Source organism: Aphelocoma coerulescens, chromosome 2 (assembly GCF_041296385.1).
Source record: "Aphelocoma coerulescens isolate FSJ_1873_10779 chromosome 2, UR_Acoe_1.0, whole genome shotgun sequence".
Lineage (NCBI taxonomy): Eukaryota > Metazoa > Chordata > Aves > Passeriformes > Corvidae > Aphelocoma > Aphelocoma coerulescens.
The window spans coordinates 66,797,615-66,822,723 of NC_091015.1; the positions used below are offsets into that span (position 1 = coordinate 66,797,615).

A 25,109-nucleotide genomic window follows, 5' to 3' on the forward strand; every position below is an offset into this window, starting at 1 on the left:
TTCCTACAACCCTTCCCTTTTATTATGATGCAGAACAAAGATTAAAATAATCAGAAGTTGCTTATATTTCTATATCTTTAAAAATATGATTGCATTACCAATTTTTTTGTTTTACCACAGCTTAAGAAGTGTCAGAATATGCTACACACACATAAATATCCTAACCCATCCACCATTTATCAATTCCCCATAGAAATATTTTCTACATAAATTTGCTTAAAATATTATTTAAATATAACATCTTACTAGGAAAAAAAGAATACATCATCATAAGATTCAGTTTGCAGGTAATTTTCAACGCACTAGAACACAATGAAGTTGCTCAAATTATAGCAAAAAACTTTGTTTTCTTATGGTGGTGGTGTATGGTGTTTGAAAAACACATGCAAACAGATTAAGAATAAATGGTGATCACTTCACGTCCACTGCCTCGGACTAGGAGAACTCTATCCAGACCTTCTGTCAGAACTTCCAGAAATTCCATGTCTGAAATACCATCTGGTCAAGGAATTTATTCAGAAGAGAAACAAAATAGCTAGTAATCTCTCAAAAAGTCTGACATATAATGCGAAAATAGAGTTCAACAATTTCATCAAAGAGTTTTTATGTGTCACCCTTTACTGTCCCATTACTGGTTATTCAAGTGGAAGTGAGGCCTAACTTGGGGGAAATTCCTAGTTTTTCCCTAGTCACCTACAAAAAAAGATAAAAGTAGGAAATTTTAAAATTAGTTCAAAGTTAAGAAATGCTTTATACCAATAGAAAATCCCCCTCCCTCAGCGCTACCAAGATTTTTTATAACTCTCTTTGTGTCACTTTCTTAAAGGCAGACTTATGCTTACCATACTTACTAATGGTTATCCCAACAGGTAATGGCAGAATCACAAAAATGAAACCCTCAATTTCAAGAAATATGGAATAAATACAGTAGAGGATACAGTTTTCATCCCCTTTTCTGTTTTTAGGAGGTCCAGGCATATTCAGGAGAACTAGCTGAGCATGTTGTGATTTATTAAGCACTACTCCGTTGAGCTTCACAGCAGTGTGCATTCTTCTCACATTTGACTGATTTCTAGCATGCAAAGAAACATTTTTAAGCACTGTCATAATACTTATGTAATTGAATCATATGTTATTTATTTGAAATTACAAGTATGTAAACCAAGCTATTTTCATGGACACTAATATTTGTACATATTCAAAATAAATAAGAAAATTCAATACCTTTGACAAGAACATTTAAGTCTGAAATTCAAGCAGTTCTAAGTAATTTGTCAGAATGCACAAATCTTCCAGTTGTCAATTATCTTTTACCAAGATGAATCAAAACTTTGGTTTCAATAGAAATTAAAGTTCAGACAAGAACCACTAAGAATCCAGTTTGAGTTATATAAAAAAGTAACTGGATTTATACAAGAATTCCCAGACAATGAAATTACAGGTATGCAATGGAAAGATCACAGTATTTATGTTGTACAGTACAAGGTTTTATTCACGCTCCTTTGGAAACATTACAAAATTCTATAAGCCAGTGAAGAAAATTCAGAAACACCACAGAATTTTGAAAAAATTACTAGCTTCTCACACCGTAAGAGTAAGGCAGTAAGCAGTGAACTGAAATTGAGCCTATTCCCTTACATTATCAACATTACCTAATATTTTCCTTGATGCATCTACAAATGTAATTGTTGTAGGTTTGTGCACAGGAAGAAAAAACGGCTAGGATTTAAAAAAAAGTCCTTACTGTAGTATTTCACTTGTATGGTTTAGTTGCTTTTCAGAACAAAATAAAAGAACAGTTTCCTTACAGTTCCTGAGAAACAGCTATCTGTGTAAAGTTAGCCATGGCTGGAAATGAGTCATATGCTACAATGTGACCAAAATATTCAAACTCTAACTTAGTCCATTTATCCAAAAGATCTGCTGCCCAAAAAGAGATTTCTTTTTTTTTTTTTTTTTAATAAATAGTTAAAATGCATTTGGCCTGAAATTTAGTGGCCAGTGAAAAACAGCCCTACCAATTCAATTGATTCTCTATACTCTGCCACCCCTAATCTTCCCCCTACAAGAGAATGACATTTCTAAAACTGAGTTTATCAGTCCCTCCTGGGGGATTTTCTATCACGATGCCCATCTATCCTAAGAACCAACTGCACAAGAACCATATATGGAACAAAGGAATGCTTGAAGCTCAGTTTTTTAGAAGCAGAACTGCATTTTGAGATGACCAAACAAGAACTATGAAGAAAGGCAAGATTGTATAATTGAGATGTATAAATATTGAAGCTGAAACATTGTTAAACTAAAAATAACACGCAGGGTGTAACTTTGTGACAGTGGGCAAAAAATTCAGCACTGAAATAAAGGCTTGCATTGTGTAAAATGTGAACTGAGGCTTACTAACATCACTTATCCTTCAAACATTGGTAGAACTGAAATCATACTTAGTAGACAAAGTAAACTTCCCAAATTTTCAAAAGAAGCTCAATTTGTTAAGCAGATAAAATTAAGAAAATGCTGAACTCTAAAAAAAAGCAGAGCAGTCAAGTGAATTTCACTCAAGAGAGGTAGTATCCCATTTTTGTGTGCTGTCATATATGTCTGAACTTATGTTATTTCTACACATGCATGGGTTGGTAGAAGGCAGGCAAGAACTGACTTTTGATGAAACATGAAAGTTCCCTTTGTGAACAAATATTCCTTATTGTGCAAGTAGTTATAGCACAATGAGAGGCTATTCTTCCAGAATAAAAATATATTCAATTTTAAATGTAGTTAATTAGAACACTAAATACTATGCTGGTGCAGAGGAGTACTGTCAATATTTATATTCTTACAGAAACTAAAACACATGTTTTGTGACTTAGCTTGAATAGAAATTTGATAATACTTAAGAGAACATTAACAAGTCACAATGATGAATATTTTTTCAGCACGTGCTATATCACATTATATTAAAAAGGAACAAAAGAATAAATGCATTGCAAATTATGATTTAAAAACATGCATAAAATGTAAAAGATCACAAGAACCAGAGAACCCAGCCTATGTTGTTTAAGTGAAGTGAAATTTAGACTTACAGATTTCCCCATTCTCTATGTGAAAGGGAAGCAAATGCATAGAAAGAAAAAATTATGCCATCAGGTACATTATTAAGTCAACGATATTAATATACTGTACAGGCACACCAAGTTTGAACTGTAATTTCTACCCAACTACACATTGTAGTTTTAAAATAATAATATCTGAAATCAGTGTCTTGCACAATTCTAAAGTAGTGATAAGAACTATTTCAAAGATACTAATTTTAAAAGCCCTTAAAGATTAGAGTATAATGCAGCCCAGGACAATGCTTTAGAGCATGAGCACAATAATTTTTGGAATCTGCAGAAGGCAAACTGTTTCTAAAGAGCTCAAAGCAAATCCACAAACCAACTTAGGATTTTAGGTACTGATTTTAAATATGCTTTCTAACTGCATTGCCTAAAAGTCCTAGATTTAAGATATGTTTTCTTTAGATATTAAGATTTCCCTTGACATCCACAGTTTTGGTTTGGTCATGTGCAGAAAATAATTTAAGCTATTCTTCTAAAATCACAACATGAGGAAACAAACAAACTGATTTCCTTCTGTAATTGTTTTTGTGTCTACTACATTGGTTTGACACAAGGAGTAGCTCTTATCTATCTAAGAAGAAGACATTAGGGAATATTTAAAACAGGAAATATTTAATATAGCAAGACATACATATTTAGACAAGTTTTATATTGCTTTAATTTACAGGATGAGCACTGAATGTCCATTAAAAAGCCAACCAACCAAAAAAAACCCCCAACTCCCCCTCTCTTCCTTTGTTCAATAAAACACCCCCCACACCCAAAAAAACATGCACCCAAAATCAAAAACACAACCTAAGTGTCTTGAAAGACTATCTGCTTCTTTGGTACTCCCTCTAGTACCAAACACAACAAAAATACACTAATTTTTCACACAGAGGGAGAAAGAAGAAGTTATCATTAAGCTTTTTAACATATATGCTTTCTGGTACAATCCAGATGTTGAGTTTACAGCTTGAAGTCTGCTATATTTAAACTTCACTCAAAACATTCTCTTTACAGTCATTCGACCCATAATGTACCCATAGTACATACTATTTTTATAAGGATGCCATTTAAGTGAAGTGCATGAAAAGATTATTTTTGTATTCAAGTTTAAATAAAGCAGAATCACTTAAAAAACAAAACCCAGATAAAACAACCAACTAGAACCCCTCCCCCCATTAAAATAAACACAATGAAATAAAAAGCTCCACATACCACATGCATACTTACGGCTTCATGTTGAAAATATCTTTAAAGCCAGACACATTTGAATCCTTGTTTTTATGCTTTTCCGCTACAAACTTTTCTTTAGTCCAGGTCATTTGCACTTTCTCTGGCATAGCAGCAGCCACACTTGCTTCAACTGCTGGAGCGGAGTGTGAGGCAGTGTTTCTATCATGGATCAGCTGGGCCTGGCCACAAAACAAATAATCACCGCAAGATTCAGTCAAAACTAGCATTTTCAAATTACACATTATTAAAATTTTGAAAAGGAATTTCATAGCAGGAGAACCAAAGAGGTTAAAGAAAAATGCACCTTACTTTGTGAACAAATATGAGACTATTGTGACTTTAGCATGAAGTGAAATTGCTTGTAAAAATGTACTTAATTGTTCATATTTGCAAAACTACATCTTACCTGGAACATTACTTTTGTAATGAACTCAAGTGAATTTCAATTTCACCAGAGAGTACTTTATTAACATCAGGGCATTTTGCCAATGAAAAACTTGAAAGCCAGTACTCTCATTGTTCACGAGTTACATTATTTCACAGATACTGTTGTAAACATTGTCCATTTCCCATGCCTTTAGCTGAACTACCACATGACTCTCATGACGCCAGTATGGGACTGGCTGAATTGAAGGCTAGCTGTAGATTTAAATTATTAAATTAGATTATTTATGCCTGCAAGAGTATAACATAACAAATTATGAATATTACATAACAAATCCAACCAATCTAGCCATGAAGGGGCCTTCTCTTCCCTTTTAACAGTAGAAAGTCAAATCAACTTCAAGAACACAAAAGCGCATGTCGGAAGAATATTGTGTTTTCTATTTTCCATTCCCCTTGCTTCTTTGGAGAAAAGAAAGATTAAATATTTAGCACATTATTTACTTACTTTCCCTCATAATACTTTGTCCATAGACTTCTCTATTTCCATCAAATGCAACACAAATACAGTAACTTAAGACTCTGAAAATTATAAATGAATTGGTATTTGGGGGCAGGATTCTTTTTGTGCTTTGGAGTTTTCTGTTTCGGAGGAGGTATTTATTTTTTTCCTGTGATTGTTTGTTTGTTTGTTTGTTTGCTTTTTGTTTAACAGTTCTGAAAGCTATTCAGAGACTTGTTAAATCATGAGTTGAAGGTCCTGTTCTGTTTGGGAACCCCAATTATTCACGTTAGACATCATCATGGTCCCTCCACATATATGTTGATTAAGAATTTCATGCAGGTCAATAAAAAGCACGAATAAAACCCAAGCAGATGAGAATACTACTTTTGTCTCAGAAAAGCAATTCCTCTAGTGGTTCACAAATTGTAATTGCAGGTGGTTTTAAATGCCTTTGAGCTTCTGTATATTCCCTAAATTATTTCCTAGTCCTTATCCTCCAGGATTCCCAAATTCTTGAGTTAATTTCTGAGGTTCATATAAATATCTCTTAGTCTGATGGTCTTCCTATGTTCACAGATGATTAAACGATGATTCAAGGCCACAAATCAGAAATTCCTATGAATACAATTAATTCTATGACGAGAATGAAAAAAGCTAACAAATACATGCCAATATTATAAATACCATGGAACAATAGCTGATGGACTAAAATTTCAAAGGAACACTGTAAGATGAGTTCAGTTCAACTATACTTCAATGGAAGAAAATTTGCCATGTTTAGAAAGACAGTGAGACCAAGAGAAATTCTGGACCTATAATACACATCTATAAAAATGCAAACACAACAAAAACACATTCTTGTTAGTGCTATTTTGATACCAAATTCAATTCATGAAACACAACACTTTGCTCTCTCACTCCATGATGAAAGGGAAATACAATGGTATACAGCACTTCTACAAACTAGGCTACACATTTTAGATATGAGCAACGCTTCAAGTGCACACTAAACTCATTGATTAAATCAGTCCATTTCCTTTCACTGTCACCATGCAGAAAGCAGTAATGACATATATGGGTTAATAATGGCTTGCAAATAAGCATAGAAATCTCCTTAAAAGACCTAGTATATCAATACAGTCTCTGCGAATCTTCAGTATTTCAACAGAGAAACTATAAAGGAAGTCAATGGTTGGTGAAAACATGAAATATATTTATTAATGTAACACCCTGCTTCTGGCTCTTAAGAAAACAGGAAATCTCAGAAATGTGTTTCTTTTACGGAAAGTAAGTTTGAGAAAGAGAATATAGTTCATGTCGCAGAAGCATCATCTAGAGACAAGAAATACAGGTTAAGATAATGAATGTAGAAAAAATGACTAAAAACTCCTCCATAACAATGAATGATTAAATTGTTCATGTGTAGTTCAGTTTGCAGTAGTGGCACTTCAAATATTGCAATGGAAAATATGTCTAGTCAGCACTATGTCCAACTACCTCTTCCTCTTGGTAATCATTAGTCAGCAGTGCCTGAGCATCTTGGACAACGGACAATGGACTGGAGTAGCTGTTTCTTCTAATTGAGCCTCGAGATTCATCTGTGATGCTCTGAATCTGGGACAAAAATGTTACCAATGACAAAAAAAAAGTCTACAGAAAAAAGCAGATATCATATTCTTCTTCATTTCAGTAGATGAGATGTGGTATCAGCTTATAAGGCTCTTTTTAAAATGTTTAGTAGTTAGTTATGAAGTCCCTTTAAAAACATTTGTGAAAACATGAAGCCAGTTGAATCTTTCAGTCTCTATGGGAAGCTCAAATATTCACTTCTTTGTGAGGGTCACGTCCTTTTGTATACGTACATATTCAGGTGAATTTTTTTACTCAATTACAAACAAAAGCATGAAAAAAATTAAAGCATGTGAGAAAGCTACTTTCCAACTCTAAAAACCTAAAACCTTAAAAATCTAATGATTCACAAACTATAATTTTGCTCCTCACATGCATGCACCCAAATTTCTGCCAATGTTACCTAACAGCACAACCCAACACAATTTGGTGGGGAAAGGATTATTACCTTCTCACAGGTCCCATTACCACTGCCTGGCCCAAGAGTCATTACTGAGGGTTAACCAGAGAAAAAAGCCAAAAACCACCAAAAAGGGAAGCAAGAAAGTGAGCGAGGCTCTACATTTTCCTTTCCCTTTGTAGCATGTTGCAATGGGGTCTCCTGCAACATGCATTAGACAGCGAGGCCCGTGGAAAGAAATAGGGAGCGATTCTTGATAGAAGTTTCAGAGATCTTTATTCTCCAGCCACATGGCCGGGGGACTGCCGAAGAGCTGAGCAATCACAGGACAACCAGGGTCCTCCCTGGGCAGGGGAACACAAAATAACCAACGGGGAACAGGATTAGGGTACATGTGACCAGGAGACCCCATGCCTAGGCCATGCCTCTACCCCAGGGTCCCCTCTCCCAGGACCCCATGGCAGGGGGGAGGAACCCCAACAGTAGCGCTATTGACAAAGTCAAATAAATAAATGTTTGCCAGCTAAACTTAAGTTGCCTATCTTATGCTTTGCAGGCACATGTTATATTTACACCCAAACAGAAGCAATTTGACCAAGTTTTCCAAGAAAGTAAACAAAAATCTGATGAGTCCTCGATGCCCTGTTCTACAAGAAAACCCAGAGGGCAAGATCAAATCAGTTCTATTTTTAAAAAGTGACAGAAGAAGGAAGGGTGAGGGTGATTGCTCAGGGACAAAAGCAGGCCTATGAAACAGCAAAAGAACACTGTACAAAACCAAATGCACCTCTTTGAGAAGGTCTTGGCTTCATTTGAAGGCATCCACTTCAGGTTAAAGTGAGGTTAAAGTACTAATCTTTGTGGTAACAGGAAACCAAATTACACTCACCATTCAAAGCTGGAATACCAGGTTATATTTGAATGCCTGGAGACAGACAATAAAAAGAAAAGCAATGCTAATTTGAACTAGAGATACTAATAAATGAAATGTTTTGGAGGTCAGCAAAAACATGAAAAGAATGGCTCAGCTCATTTAAGGAAAGATGATCAGAGTAAGAATAGGCCTGAGTACATCTGATGTACACTGAGTACATCTACTCATCTTGTAGCTCCAGAGGACAAAAATTATCCACATTTTCTTATGAAAATACAAAAGAACAAGGTAGATTTAGATATCCTGATCAGAAACAATACATAGGTATGACTTTTAATCTTGGACAAGTCAGTAAATACTAGGGGTTCTTGGAATTATCAAGGGTTTTACTTCAGACCCTGAAATAAATTCAGTGATATTTTGAATGTCTCCACCAAAATTGTTGGGGTTTTGACACTGACTAGAAGCCAGGCACTCACAAAAAACTATCCACTTATTTTCCTCTGCTATAGCTGAGCAGAGGAGGGGAAATTAAAACAAAAACTTCATGAGTGAGATAAGGATTAGGGGAAAAACTAAGGCAAAACAGGTTCAAAACTCAAACAGTATAAAGAAGACTTATTGTTAACAGAATTAAAAGTAAAAAGTAATGAGAACTAAAATAAACCTTTAAAACACCTTTCCTTCCCAATCCCTCCCTCTTTCACACTGACTGTGCAAGGAGACAAAAACATGGGGTTTTGGTCAGTCTTTGTCACTTCCTAAAAATCTTCCTTCAGTACGCTTAAGGAAAGGAGTTTCCTTCTTCTGCTGTGCCGTGGGATCCTTCCCATGGGGATAGTTCTCTGTGAACTTCTCCAGCATGGTTTTAACATTCACGAATAGCAGCCCATCCGACCTGTTGTAACATGGCTCCCTCCCACGAACGGTGCAGTCTTCCCAATGCTGCACATCGTGGGTCATTTTAGTTCATGGGGTTTAGTCTTTTAAGGATAAGCTGTTCTAGTTTGGAAGCAAGGGCTCTCTATCTCTGGAAGAAAGGGTCTTCTCTCTCTCTTCGAGTTCCTCACTAGATTACAGCTTTTCAGCATCCACGTGCTCCAGCATGAGCACTTTTCCTCATGGGCTGAGCGTGGATCTCTGCATCCCCCCCCATGCACTTCATGAATTACAGGGAAATAATTTGTTGTATCATAGTCCTCACCACAGCTTGCAGAAGAATCTCAGCTCCTATGCCCGAAGCACTTCCTTCTCCTCCCTCCTTTCACTGACCTCGGTGCTGCCATGTTGGTTCTCCTCACATGTCCTCACTTTTCCTCTTCTCTGACTCAGAAGAAAATTTTTGTCCATAGGTAGTATTGTTCTCAAGTTTTATCAATTGAAAAGTTCTTATTGAGCTTCGCTATGCCAAAAAGGTTGATCTCGACTGTGTTCCATGTCGGGGAATTGTTTGCCATGTTTTTGTCGTTGGCCACGTGGTCCCTGCCGGCACCACATGGGTGGCCCTGGGCACGTTGCTCCTGCCCTCAGGAGGGCTTCGGCCTTGGGAGGGCCCCAGCCGTGCAGCCTCCCCTGGCCCCAGGAGGGCTCTGGCTGCACATTTTTGGCCATGCCACCCCAGCTGCACGGGCATTCCCAGTGCTGGTCACAGCACCTGCCCATTGTCAGAGCCTTCAGCGCTTGGCTCTGTGCCAGACATAGTAGAAGCTTTGAGCAGCTTTCTCCTGCCCACAAAAAACTAGACTGTTTTTTTAAACTAATACACTCAGGTTTTACCCTGCTTGATAAGAAGGAAGAAACTGAAGCTATAACGGTGATGGTAAAGTTCAGATAAAAGTGAGTAATAAAGAAAATTATATGGAGGGAATAGAAAGAAATAAAAACTTCCAAGCAAACAACTCTGAAGTATAGTCCAGATTCCAACCAGCTCAGAGCTGAGGAGAAATTCTTTCATCTCCTCCGCAGTTGATGTGCCATAGACTACAGAGCATTATTCATGTGGAAGTTAAATCCTTCAGAATCTCCAATAGATAAATCACTCAAACTCCACTTGAAAGATACTACTGTTCAATAAAGAAACAGTAAGACTGAATAGGATGTACAGAAAAGTTTGGTTTGTTACTGAAAATATGTTAGGCAGGCTCAAATTGAAAGAAAACTACCATGACATGGATAAGAAAGAGGATTTACAGTATCACATCATTGTAATAATAGCAGGCATCTTTAGGAATCTTTAAAAAATCCTGTGAGGTGGAAAAATGAATAGAGAGAAGAGGAGAAATAAAAGGAAAAAAACCATTAAAACCCCAAACTGCTTGGACTTGTACGATTAACATCAAAAAAGAAAAGCCACAAGAAAAACAATCTAGCTGTTTTACAAATGAGCAATTAAACACAGTAGAGTTCTCTTATTTGCCGTGGGATGGAAATAATTTTTGTGATGGCAAAGCCAGAGAATTCACTACCTTCTACATCACTAAAAAATCTTGATAATACTGAAAGAGTTAGCAGAATATATGAGGGGGTAGAAGCACAAGCCAAAAGGAAAGGACTTATAAGTTACAAATATTCATAAAATTACAGCTGAACGAAGCTTGTTACTAAATATGCAAAATAGTAAGGATAGGGGAGCAGCAAAAACAGCATTTCCATATTGATACTACAGGATTATAGTTTGTTGGCCTAAGTTTCCTTCCAGAAAGAAATCAGTTGATTCATAAAACATTCAAAATAATGCAGAAACTAAAAAAAATATTCAGTGCGATTTGAACAGATTTGTATTATATTGTGTAATATGGTGTATTTGTAAGTTATATGAGGAGTGGCTGAGGGAGGTAGGCTTCTCTAACATGGAGAAAAGGAGGCTCAGGAAGGTCTTTCTCATTCTATTCAACTACCTGGAAGACAGTTGTAGTGAGGTGGGGATTGGTCTCTTTTCCCCAGTAATAAGTAACAGGACAAGAGGAAATGGCCTTAAGTAGTACCAGAGGAAGTTTAGATAGAACATTAGGAAAAATTTCTTCACGGATAGGGTTATCAAGCATTTGAATGGGCTGTCCTGGGAGGTGGCTGAAGTTGAGGTACTGGAGGTATTTAAACAACATGTCGATATGGCACTTAGGGACATGGTTTAGTGGTGGATGTGGCAGTGTTAGGTTAAAGGTCTTTTTCAATCTAAATTATTCTATAATCCTAAAACCAAATCACAATCAAAGCTAATCAGTCCAGTTGTATAATCATGAATCTTATCTACTGATGCCAAGTTTGGAAAGGCTGTGAATATATTCCACACTGATGCTCAAATGTTTTGCTAATTAACACTTGCACTCAACAAGAACCGGAAAACTCTTCAAATCTGTTTAAATAAAAAATTATTTCTTTTCCCACGTAACTTTAACCTTGAAAGTTGTCTTGGGGTGACTTTATGATGTTGTATCCCATATCTCTGCCCTATGCCCAGAAAATAATTTCGTGCCTTTCTATGCCTTTAAACTGAGCCTGAGAGGGGGAAGAGAAAAAAAAAATGAGCAAACTCTTCAAAGCAGTTTACAGTTTGTTTCAAGGACGCAGAGATAGAGACAGTTCTCTGTGTTCAGCTGCGGCAGCAGAGGGAGAGTGGAGGGAAGCACTCTGCTTGCTTTCAGAGCCAGTTTTCAGCCAGTTTTCAGCTACTTTTTCTCCAGAAAGAGAGACAGAGAGTTGAACTTTGCTTTCCTGGGACTTTGGTTTTTTTTCCCCTTCTTTTTTGGACTGTTTCAACATCAGAACACATCGGGACCTTTTCCACAGAAGTGGAGGCCCTAGAGGAGGGGGCCCCACCCTGTCCCAGCTTTGAGGAGGAAGAGAGAGTCTACCTATGGAAGGACTCTGAAATTTTCCCAGGTTTTTTTCTCCACAGTAAGAGGTTTTACTATTTAGCATTATTATCCTCTCTGGTGTGTTTGTTAAATAAATAGTTTTTATCTCTTTCACTTTCTTCGAGGAAAATTAGTTTTTTCCTGAGCCTGGTGGGGGGAGGGGTGGTTGTAACCTGCCTTCTCTCAGAGGATATATTTCCAAATTTGTCCAAACTGGCACACAAGTAAAACTGGTTGTAGAGAAACACAGAATGCAGTTACGAAAGTTCTTAACTAGTTAGAAACTGATAAGAAGCCACAGCCCAAAGATAGTACTTTCAGATTTTTCACAGAACATCTTGTCAAGTCAAAGTTCCTACCTCCCTTTCCCTCTCATTCTTTGATAGCTGCATCTGTTTTAGCATCTGAGATCGCTGTTCCATCATAAGTGTCTTCTCATACGTGAACGCAGAAATATCATTTTCAAACTGCAAAATAAATTGGCATTAGAAACACCAGAAGAAAAGTACTACTTGGAAGAACAACATTTAGACAGTGTATCTCATACCTGTATTCATTCAGTGGTCCTGGATGTTTTCATGGCAATAGAGTAATCCTAAGCATATAATTTATCAATCACTTCTGTCCTCATTCTTAAAACTTAATCTTCGAACAGCAATTTCATACAGTGACCTATCCTACTGTAACAATACTATTGTTGTTTTATCTAAATTTTAGGTACTTGGAACAGACTTTCCACTATTCTGTTCCAACTAGGCTGCCGAAGTGAGAGTTGAAAGCAGTTATTTAAACTGGGCCTGCATTGCCTCCACCTAAGCATGTGTGTACACTTGTTTGCTTAAAAACTGTCCAGAGGCACAAATAACACATTATCCTTGCATCAGTGAGAAATGTCCATAAACAGAAGCCATTAGGAAAAAATTCTGAAATATATTCTCACATTGGCTCAAAACTAAAATGCAACACAAAAATCTACAGCAGTCACCTGTGTTGTCACTGACTTGTAAGGTATCTCTTATCCTCTGGAAGATTCCCAGAATTAAATATTACCCACAGCAGAAAAGAATAAATTGTATTTCTGTAGTGGTTTAACACTAGCCAGCAACCAAGGCTCATGCAGACTCTCACTCACTCCCTCACAAGTGGATTTGGGAGAGAATCAGAGGGATAAAAGCTAGAGAACTCATTAGTTGAGATAAAGACAGTTTAATAGGAAAAGCAAAAACTGTGCACACAAGCAAAGCAAAACAAGGAATTAATTCAATGCTTCCCATGGGCAGGTCCCCATCATGCATAATGGTTACTTGGGAAGACAAACTGCATCACTGCAAACATTCCCCCCTTCCTCCCTCTTCTCCCCACCTTATATATTGAGCATGATGTCATATGGTCTGGAATATCCCTTTAGTCAGTTTGGATCATCTGTCCCAACAGTGTCTCCTCCCAACCTCCCCTAACTTCCTTGTCAGTGTGGCAGTACAAAAAGAAGAAAAGATCTTGGCTCTGTGTAATCCCTGCTCAACAATAACAAAAACATCTCTATATTACCAACCCTGACATTTAATCAAGAACAAATCCAAAACACAGCCCCATACCAGCCACCATGAAAAAAATTAACTCTACCCCAGCTGAAACCAGCACAACTTTCTATACTGTCTTCTGCTCAAAATCCAACCAAGGCTGAGCCTTTTTATGGCACTCTGTGTTCATTCAACTGTACATGCCACAGCTTTTTAGACTTTCATATTTAGTAGTCTAAGCAAAGAATAGTAAATCTTTCACATGTAAATTTTTCCTAAGTAATTAAAACAATTCCTAAAATTGTTTTATGATTGATTAGCATGATAAATCTTTTTAATAAGTTCTGGTGATTCTAGAAACTAGTGGTGGTAGAAGTTTTGAACCAGTTTACTCATCTTCATCCCACTTCAGAATGAGCAGAAGTTTTGGTTGGTTTTTTTTTTCCATGCGCCTTACTTTGGGCATTATGCTAGTCACCTTTTAGTGCTGGAAATTACATCCTTAGTTTCCAAAAAAAGTGGACCTAGACAGAGTATAGCTTTAGTCCTTTCCTCTTAAACAGTTTATGACCCACATTTAGAAAAGGAAAAAAGTTACAAAATTCATTTTGTCACTACCTTGACTTGTGAAACTGTAGCTATACTGTCTTGCTGTTCAGTGCTGGCTGAGGCTGGTGATGCCAAAAACAACTCTCATTTGAGACTAGGAATTCCTTATTCCAGAGAGGTATTCTTCCAGCAGTTAGAGACATGGACAAGTTCATCCTGTCCCATACCATCTGTCATAGCTTATTAGATTAAGCACATTCAGCCTTCCATTTCACTGCTTGCTAAAAAGTCAAGCTTTTTCCTTCCTGAATGAACCAGCTCTATGGACTAGTCCTCATAAATAAAGTAAGAATTAACACATCAAACATCTCAAACTCTGCTTGACAAACCCATTAAACTCACCACCATGTACACTAGCATTGTAACACGGTAAGACAACGATGCTTATCTTCTTGTTCTCTGTGGGTCTGGAATCTTTCAATTTCTGTATTTGGGCTAATGTCTCTTTATTTGAAAAAAGCTAAATCTGTTTTCCCAAGTTTAGTCCCAGTATCACCTTAAAAATATTTAGTAACAAACCATTTCAACAACTTCCACTTGAGCATTCAGTCTAAGATGGTATAAGAACATCTGAAGATCCTTCTTCATTTGAATACTATTATCATCCATTTGAGCGACGGTGAAGATACGCATTTTACATTTTCTCCAAACCTACCAAAAAGATACATTATAACAGTTTGTAACACGGTGATTGCTACTACCATGCATAATTTGAACAACGTGAAGGAGTATTGAATTAGATATGCTTAGAACCATTCAGTGCTAGAAAACTAAATCCCAGCCATTTTCTGTTGTCCTTGCCTTGTGCTGTCGAAGGAGAAAAGGCAGCAACATCAGCATACCACCATCATGAACAATCCACCACACATCTGTATTTCCTTCAGTAAAACGTTCTTGATTTGTTGGAAATAAGTCAATGTTTTTAGCCACCAAAAGTGCTTGTTGAGCTGCAGTTGTTTCTCGTACAGTATCTGTAAGGGAAAACAAGACATTTAATCAAGAACTCCTAGTTTTCATTTACAGATTTTGCTTTTGTTTATAATTCAAAAGTTTCAACCCTCCCAGATTTTGCTGAGGCAAAAGAGGAATATCCTAGGTGTCTTGGCAAAAGACCTGGGTGTCTTGGTTCCAGCGGTTATTCTACACCACTTCATGCCATTGCTGGAAGCAAGGGGGAGTATTTTCCCAAGAGAAGGGGTTCCTTCTGGTCAAATAAACATGGTGCTGATTCCAAGGTGGAGGGAGTGGTTGGGTGGCACCAGTTCCAAGGCAAAGGGAGTGGTTGTGTGTCGGGGTCTCCTCCCCCCGCCATGTAGCCCTAAGGGGAGACACGGGGGTTCCCTGCCCCTGGTCAGCCTCGTTCCCCATTGGTTGGTTTGTGTTTCCTGCGCGGGCAAGGACCCTTGGTCCCGTGACTGTAACAGTTCCTCGGCAGAGCCCGGCCATGCGGCTGGGGAAATAAACATCTCTCTGAAACATCTATCAAGAATCCGTCTATATATATTTCTTTTCCACAGGACTCCTGGTTTGATATAGGCGTGTTACAGTATCCCCACTGTAACAGTTGTGGTGGCATGGCTGCAATCAGGTGGAGCTCCATGGTGAGCATTTTTGCATGTGCATCATTCTCTCTTTCGTATGCTTTTTGTTATTAACATTGTTGCTGTATCCAGTATCTTGTTCTTAACCTCTTATCTTTACCTTTTGTGCCTCCAATTCTCCTCTCCAACCAGCCACAGGGGAAGAGGAAAAGTGAGCGAGTGGCAGCATGGTTTGGAGTGTGTTAGTGGGAACACTTAACTGGGGAGTACTATTCCTAAACCACAGAAGTCTTTATTTGGTATCTGAGGTAAGGCACAATGGGTTGAGATAACAACAGACTGCCCAGAGCGGGTTGGAAACAAATTTGATCCAGGCATTTTTTATTTTAGGTATAGAGCCACTGGTCACAGTGTTGCATGGTCAGTTTATGTGGGAGTCTTACCTAAGCCTGTATATATTCCTGTGTGCACTCCTCATGATATTTTTCAGAGTAGCAAGAGGGATCAGGATTTCTTTGCTGATGTACCCTGGGATGTCAATTTATGACATGATAACGTCAAGGGTCATTTGGGATGTATCTTGAATGTTGCTCTCCGACTCTTAACCTTGAGCACTACCTTTGCATGTTTATTAATCATACACCCTCTGTGGGGAGATCAGGGGAGGATGATTTTCCCCAGCTTTTCACCCCCTTTTCCTGGCCTTTTCCACGCCCTTCAGCCTGTTACATTTTGAGAATCTGAATTCTGTTTAGATGTTAAGGAAATAATATTTTTGGTCGTAAGCCTGCCATGTGTCCTCAGTCTACACCATGTTTAGAGTGAAGGAGTTTTCTAGGGACGTTATTCAGAGATCTGCCCCAAGGGTCATGAGTGACATGGAAGGTGGGAGAAAATGGGCCAGCTTTTGAAGGATTATTGTGCTCCAATGGTTTGGAACGTCACTCCTGAACAACTACAGGACCCTGGTAAAGTGACAGAATACTTGAAGGAAAAATGCTGCAGCAATTCCAGGGAGGTGTGAAGTTTTGCAGCGTGCTGGGCCCTGGCTACTATTTACTGTGCATTCCTTGATACTAGAAAGCAGTCTCAGGGGGAAGAGGAGGAAAGCAGACTGACAGGCACTGTAGCCACTCAAACTGCAGCTGAACCAGAGGAACAACCTGTGCCAGTAGCAGTTGCCCCTATATAGAAAAAGAAATCCAAGACAAAATCAGTTCACTTAGTGAGGTATGAAGAGGAAGGCAGGCCCTCACAAGAGGAGGAACAGGCAGGACCAGAGATAATCACCCAATCCCTATCTCCAGGTGAGCTGTGAGAGCTGCAAAAAAAATTTCAGCCACCAGTTGGGTGAGCCCCTAGTGACTTAGCTGCTCTGATGCTGGGATATTGCTGCTGATGTGCAACTACATGGTAGTGAAGCCAAGCAACTGGGATCCCAGACTTGGGATGCCAGCACTGGCAAGGGGATTGGGAAGAAGACAGAAACGCAGCCTCTGGAGGCAACTGCTGTCAAGCATGAAGGAAAGGTATTTTCACAAGGATGACCTAGCACTGCGCCCAAGCAGGTGGACCACCATGGAGAAAGGTATCCAGTACCTGAGAGAATTAGCTGTGCTGAAGGTAATCCATAGGGATTCAAATAACAAACAGTCCCCTGTAGATCCAGATGAGGCTCATTGTACACAATCCACATGGCAGAAATTTGTACAGTGTATGCCATCATTGTATGCCAACTCATTGGCACTGATGTCAATGAAAGGAGAACAAACAGTGCTTCAGGCAGATATCTGACTCCAACAACATGAAGATCATCTGAAAAAGGGCTACTGGCATTATAACTGGATATTATAAAGGGATTCAAGCTTCTTCAGAAGTGATTGGCACTAAAGTACAGCTCCTCCTGGCATCCTGAATGCCAGTGCTGGACTAGATATTCAAAGGGAGAATCCTTTCCATACATCATGCCACTGACGTTACATGGAGTAAGTGGGTCACGCTGATCACACAGCAAGCTTGAAGAGGAAACCCCAATTACACAGGGATCTTGGAAGTCATCACAAACTAGTCCAAAGTTGAAAATTTCATACTAACATCAGAGGAGGAAAAGATGACACCTGCTGAGGAGGCCCCACCATATAATCAGCTACTGGAAAATGAAAGGTGTTATGTTCTCTTTACTGATAGTCCCTGTCATATTGTAGGAATACATGGAAAATGGAAAGCTGCTCCATGGAGTCCTATGTGCTGAGTCACAGAAGCTATTGAGGGACAAGGTGGATCAAATCAGGTTGTGGAGCTGAATGCCATCCAGCTGGCTTTAAGTAAATGCTCTGTAGCAGTGGCTAGAACTATAGAAAATGACCTACTGGCAGCACAGAGGCAAAGCCACCGGGTCTGCTGAATTGTGCTAAGACATCGCTGCCTGGGTAGAGAAGGTGGCTGTAAAAGCATGCTGTGTAGATGCATACACACCCCAAAGTCATGCTATCAAACAACATCGCAACAACAGACAAGTGCATTGGGCAGCCAAGAATGAAGTCTCTCAGGTGGATGTGGACTGGCAACATAGGCTGAATTATTTCTGGCTCAGTGGGCCCATGGTATCTTAGGTCATCAGGAAAGAGATGCAAGATACTGATGGGCCTGTGATTGAGAAGTGGACTTAACCACGGACAATAAGTATGGACTACTATAGATACACCAGTCGTGAGCTCCTGATGCAGCTTGCAACCAGCCCTCCTGCCCTGGAAGACACCTAGGACAGATAGAACCCACAGTCATGGACTAAATGAACTCAAGAGACATCTTGGAGGAATGGATATTTTATTCATTACTTTTACCTGTTACTTTCTGTCTTTGAACTGTTTTTTTTTTATCCATGTGAGGACATTTCCTCTTATCCAATGTCTGCTATAGATTCCTTGGGTGAGCAATATTTTAAAAACATGGGAAATACAGATGGACTGATCTAAGTGGATTGCCTTAATTTATGTTTCCCTCAAAGAATTGGAATAGTTCTGACAGTTTTCTTTTACAAAAACTGAGTTGAGGCTTCCCCAGTTTTTCAAAACTCAAGAAAAACTGTGAATAACTACTATGTTTTGTCAGAACCCAAAGATAATTCCTATGTTTATTGCCTCTATCAACTGCTATTGTTGCTGTTGACTGTTCCTGTGCAGGTGCTACTCATGAGTCTTTAATTTCTACGTCTCCCTGAAACACTTTTAAATGAAAGAAATGGCTTTCTGTTTGTCCTTGGGTATCAATATTATTTCGCCTCAACCTCAGGTCTTTCAGTGTTCTTGGAGATTTTGGGCTGAGTACTGCTTTCCCTGCTTTTGGAAGTGCGTGCTCTGCTCCCGTTCGCTGATTAACATTTCTCTGAACAAGAACTACTTTGTAACAATTTCACTAACCTAATTACACCAAATGCTAAAACTAGGTGTTCTACTTGCTGAGTGTGAGCACACATTCTGATACCTAGTGTTCGCTTGAGCTCAAGTGGCACAGATTTCTCAAGGAGAGTTTTCTTCCAGTTGATATATGTTCTACATTGTGTGAAGACTTTGGAGCTGCAGGCTTTGCAAATTAAAGTTTCTTGAGCTGTGGCTGGGAGTATTCAGATGCCGTGACTGCATGTCTTAGGAAGTGTGATAAGTCCACACCATTTATTGGGCACTCATATACAATAAGTATTCATCTCTTATATACCTTCTGTGAATGTTGTCCTAACAATAACAAATCATTCTGCGAGTGACTGACTAAATACTCCTGTAACTCTAACAAAAATGATACAATTCTGCAACTAGGTTTAATCAACGTTGTTCTGCTTCATGGTAGCATGTTGGTCTGATACATTGTACCAGTTCTTGTGTATGTATCCTCAATGTTGCTAGAGGAGCCTTCGCAATCAAGGAATGGTCCTAGAAGGGACAAATGTCTGGACTTTTCTGGAAAGTTATTCTTTTTTCTCACCCCAACTTTCAAGTCCACTTGAATTATCACTTTTGGGAAAATGAGCATAGGAAAGCTCTGTGTGACATGCTGTGAAATAGGAAAGTGATTTCTATTTAACAAAATATCTAAGCCAATTTTATCCACTTGTGCTGGCATGCACAGTTCCACAATTAAGTTGTATGCATCGCAGTGCTCAAGTCACTGTCACTCCATATGTCATGCTGAATAAAGGACACAAGCTGTTGAGTGCTCATTAAGAGATTAAGTGCTCTTGATTGGCAGTTACAAACTAATTTTGGACTTTCTTCTTATGTTTCACAGGGGGTAGGTAGATGCTAATTTGGAGATCTAGTCTTATTTTACGTCACTTCTCAAATTCCTGAAATTTAAAATTCTCTTGTTTCATTAACTCTTCTTAGGCTTCAGTTTTATCTCTAGATCAGTCTGTTACTCTTCTTCATTTGATTGAATACACATAGCATTCTTTACCAAATGATACTTACTTTTAATCTTTGATCTGCTTTCTCTTCTGCTTCTCATGCACACTTCCGTATATGCTTACCGATTGTAAGATTTTTGTTAAAAATCTGGGTATGAGTACCCTATCTTTGGCCACTAATGGTTCAAAGTCCATCTTCTATTTTACTCAAGGTTACTTCTTGCTATTATAAAAACTTAAAATATTGTACTTGAATTCCCTAAAGTTATTCAGGATGTCTGAAAATTGGCTATTTGATCATGCTGGCAGTCCATGGGAATTGTTTATTTCCTGTAAAATCCTTTGCCTTCTTGACAGGGCAGGAGAGTATCCACTTTGTTTCCTCACATATGATAGGACAACTTATCTCATTTTCAAATAAGAATCAGTGTGGGCTGTTCTCACAATCTTATCAAGGTACAGAACCAGTGTTTCCATAAATGTAAGCTCTCAAAAGTTTCTGGCTTTTTGACCTATCAGTCTTCAAACAAATATGCTTAGTTTGCTGGGGAATTTGAGCCATATTCTGCTGGGGGTTTTTTTGCTTATCAGTGATCTTCTGAAGTCTGGTTACCCTGCTTTTGTCAACATGTGGAAATCTTTAGCCATGAACAGCTGAATCCTGAACTGTTATCCAGGATTATTCTGTACAGCAGGTCTCAAAGAACTCAAGTTACTGTTAAGTAGGATTTCTTTTTCATATTGCTCCTCAAAACACAAGAACAAGAAGTATTAGTATATACTGAGATTCCTGGAACCTGGAAGTAAGTTTCCTTATTTTTTCACAATAGTACATCTGTGTGCCTGCGCAATGGAAATGTATGTTCTACAAATATATTAGAATTTAATTCTATATTTTCCTTTAAAGGAGGAGAAAATTTTGCAGGACGCATCTCACACTACTGCATTTTTACTGGCATGGACTGGAATGCCCACCAGTTACTATTGGTATTAATCATACTGGGAAATGTAATGATTTTTGTGTAAGAAAAAGGCATCTGATTCCTAGGATTATTGCATTCTCACTAGTCGATATCCTGAAACAGAGAGATGACACTGATTTTTGTTTTTTCCTCGACCTTGTAGATAATCTCTGGAGTGCCTATTCAGAAAAAGGATCAATAGTTGAGAAAAAAGATCAGCCATCAGTTGCTGGATCAGAAGAGTCAAAAATGGGTGGACTTCCTTATGTTTTTACAGACATCATGACCTACTTCACAATGCTTGTAGGGATTTATTTCCCATCTGTGACAGGTAGATACAATTATTTTTCTTGCCTGAGAATGTGTACTTATACCTGGAAAAAAAAATTTCATGTGAAAATTTTTCATTTTCACCAATCTTATTGGTGACTCATTCTGTTGCTAGTTTCTGTGTCCAAGTTTATATACCTAAAACCTTCTGGTGCTAGGGAGACATGGGTCATGGCTGATGACTTTTGGAGGTTATAGGACTTAAACAGGAAATCTGTTTAAGGGCCATTTCTATGTCTGAAAAGAAGGCAAAATCCTTATGGGTTACTAAATGCTTATTCAAAATAAGATGCATACCTTTATAATACTTTAATCTTCAAAGGCATGAGAACAGTTTAATATTCAAATGATTCTGCAGGTATTCAAGCTGCCTGGTTAACTGCCTGGGCTTTGTTTAAATGTCCAATATTTTTTTGCTACACTAACTGTGTAGACTTTTTTGTCAAGCTTAAACTAGTTGTATTTCATTTTCCTCAGCTCACGCTTGACTGAAACAGCCAGACATGTTTTTCTTCTCAAGTCCCAGCTGAAGTAATATCAAGTAACAGAACAGAACTCCAATAAGAAGCTGCAGCACTGTTTGCTAGTATTATCAAGTGGAAGTGTCCCTTTGTATTCATTGTTTGAACCCCACTGCTCCCATTTCTTTACTTCAGATGCTTACCAACATTTCATCATATCTGAACCCATGGTTAATGTTTCATTCCATGGAGTTTGACAGTGTTTTTGCACTGGAGCATCTTGACATTAGCTTCTATGTTTTTGCTTCCAGTGGTCAGGTCAGTTCTAGGAGAGATGGCAGAAATAGTTATTGTATGGGTTTCTTTCCCTCCTATGACAGTATGTTCTACAAAGTACTTCTGTTCTCTTTTTAGATTCACATACATGTGTACATGTGATTTTTCTAACCATTCTTTTTCTTGCCTGCTCTTTTCTTTTTTGCTTCTAAGCTTTTTTTTGTTAGTTTATTGATTTGCTTGCATATGCTATTTTGATGGTCTGTTTAGTAGAAAGTCAGTGCCTTAGGTCACACTGGCTAAAATTGCTAAATCCCTATTAATTTATAACATCCATCCCCAGTATTTTGCTACTCCTTCATTTCAAGAATTATTCTGAGGTTATGCTTGAAAAATATTTTTTTTTAATCTGTCTTTTTACTAACCTTTATAGGATTTGCTTATTCAAGTGGGTAGTAACACAGATTTCTGAATAAAATGAAGCTATAAATTGACTATTTGTGAAGGATTATATTATACTTTTGTAGCCTGCTCCATTGGTAATCCCTGAGTTAAATTTGGCTTAAAATTAGATGTTCATATTCTATTAGTTAGTAACAGGGAGTTATTGCTAATTGTTTTTATGACATAAATTTTGTCTCTTTTTAAGGTATTATGGCAGGTTCAAACAGATCTGGAGATCTAAAGGATGCTCAGAAATCTATTCCTACTGGAACGATTTTGGCTATTTCAACTACATCTTTTATTTGTATCCTTTTTTCTAGTCTACATTTTGTAGGTGCAACAGAATTTTTACCGGAAAGTCGTTAGAGTTCCCTGAGTATAAAATGAATGAAATCTAAACTGAAAAGAAATATTTTATATTTGTCTAAAATATCAGTATTATTTATAAATATTATTAAAATATGTCAAAATTTATTAACAAATATATGTATTCTATATTCTACTAGTGCTTCAAATTCCAATATATAATTGATGGTTTTAGTCAAGCGATCCAACAGTTTTTAGCATTATGTTTCAGTTGGCAGGTGGTTGTTATACTCAGTATAACCAGATCTTAAACCAAACAACCAGCAATTGAAATTGTCGGTCCTTCAAAAACCTAATGTACACAAGTACTTGCTTATTTGTATGAGAAAATACCTGTTCTGTTGCATGATATATGAACTGGCTACTTCCAATACTTCACAAATCGCTATGAGTCGAATACAGTCATGAAGAACATAAACTAAAAAATTGTAGCATGGAAGAACGAAAAAAAACAAACAAAAAGCAACCAGGAAATGCACACACATACTTTCATTGTTGTGGATGTTTTCATTTCATACCTAGGTGAAAAGTGGTGGGGTTTTTTCTATGTGATTTTTTTAGAGAGTAATCTTCCTTCAGTCTCAGTAACAGATCTCTCCTGTATAGTGTTGTTTGGTGCCTGTATAGAAGGTGTGATATTAAGAGATAAGTAAGTCGTATTCAACTTCTAATATTACAGGGAGTATAATCATAAGTTACATTAATAGGACTTATTAATGGCTCTTCTGTGAAATATGCATATGGTATATATTTATTTTGCTTAGGTTAAAACTGGAGGGAAAGCTTGTCTGTTAAACTGAGATGGCTGCAAAAACTGGTCAGGTTACCAGACTGTATGCCTTCAAGAAGCAGAAGCAGAACCTAAGATAAATGTTTGAAGTTGAACCAGCCTAATAAAATGTCCTTGACAAAGAAACTCATAATTAGTATTTGCAGAACTGATGCATGGGGATAAGGGGATATTACTTTGGGAGAAGTAATAGGCTTTTGAAGACCAATTAAAAAATTTGGGAGTTATGTGACAAGGGGACTTTATAAGACTGCAGTGCACCATCATGATTTCCTCTAGACATATGACTATTTTTTGTTTTAAAATCTCAGTTGTACATCAGGAGTCATCTTGATTTTCAAGCATGTAATTGCCTGACAAATTTAAGGCATAATATGAAGGATGAAGGGAATAAATGTGATGGATATGAGCATGAAGAAAATCTCCAGATTTTTATCAATTTCTCCATTAGGAGAAGTTGGTTAAGATGAAATTTTTGTCAGGTTTCACATTTGTTTTCTTGCTGGTGTCTGGTTCTCTTTTCTACTGAGGCCCAGGTTTGCTTTTGGTTGTGGCAGTGGGGTATTGTTTAAAAGGTGGTGAAGTTGATGCTGAGACTACTTATTTCATTAGTCTAGAAGGAAAACCGGAAGTTAAAAGCTGGTTTCTAATCAAACTAATACAAGAAGCAGCAGGTTTCTTCCATGAAAGGCTTTTGACATTGTTTCTCACAGCATCCTCATAGGTAAACTCAAGAAGTGTGGAGAGTAAGGTGGATTGAGAAGTGGCTGACTGGCAAATCCCAGAGGGTCATGGTCAGTGGCAGAGTCTAGTTGGAGGCCTGTGTCCCCCAGGGTTCTATACTGGACCAGTAGTATGCCCTTGTGGCCAAGAAGACCAGTGTAATCCTGGGTTGCACTAGGAGGAAGAGCATTGCCAGCAGGTCGAGGGAGGTGATCCTGCCCCTCTACTCAGCCCTGGTGAGGCAGTATTTGGATTGCTGTGTCCATTTCTGGGCTCCTCAGTACATGAGAGACATGGAGTCCCTGGAGGTCCAGTGGAGGGCTATGAAGATGATAAAGGAATTGGAGCATCTCTCTTACGAGGAAAGGCTGAGGGAACTGGGCCTGTTCAGCCTTACGAAGACACAACTGAGAGGGGACCTCATCAATGTATTTAAGTAAGTAAAGGAGGGGTGCCAAGAAGATGGACCTGGGCTCTTGTCAGTGATGCCAGCCAACAGGACAAGAAGCAATGGGCAGAAACTGATGCACAGGAAGTTCCACGTGAATACAAGGATGAACTTCTTTACTGTGCGGGTGACTGAGCACTGAAACAGATTGTCCAGAGAGCTTGTGGAGTCTCCCTCATTGGAGATATTACAGAACTATCTGGATGCAATCCCATGCAATGTGCTCTGGCATAACTCTGCTTGAGCAGAGAGGTTGG

General features: G+C 38.2%; 1 protein-coding gene across 1 annotated transcript in view; it reads left to right on the forward strand.

Moving 5' to 3' along the window:
• The window catches only part of LOC138105163 (solute carrier family 12 member 7-like), a 54,195-nt gene that overhangs the window by 22,010 nt on the left and 7,076 nt on the right, over nucleotides 1-25,109 (forward strand). Inside the window, exons 4-6 of the mRNA XM_069004844.1 lie at nucleotides 21,178-21,345; nucleotides 22,731-22,829; nucleotides 23,483-23,540. Of these exons, the coding sequence (XP_068860945.1) occupies nucleotides 21,178-21,345; nucleotides 22,731-22,829; nucleotides 23,483-23,540 (325 nt within the window). The remainder of the gene's footprint in view (nucleotides 1-21,177; nucleotides 21,346-22,730; nucleotides 22,830-23,482; nucleotides 23,541-25,109) is intronic.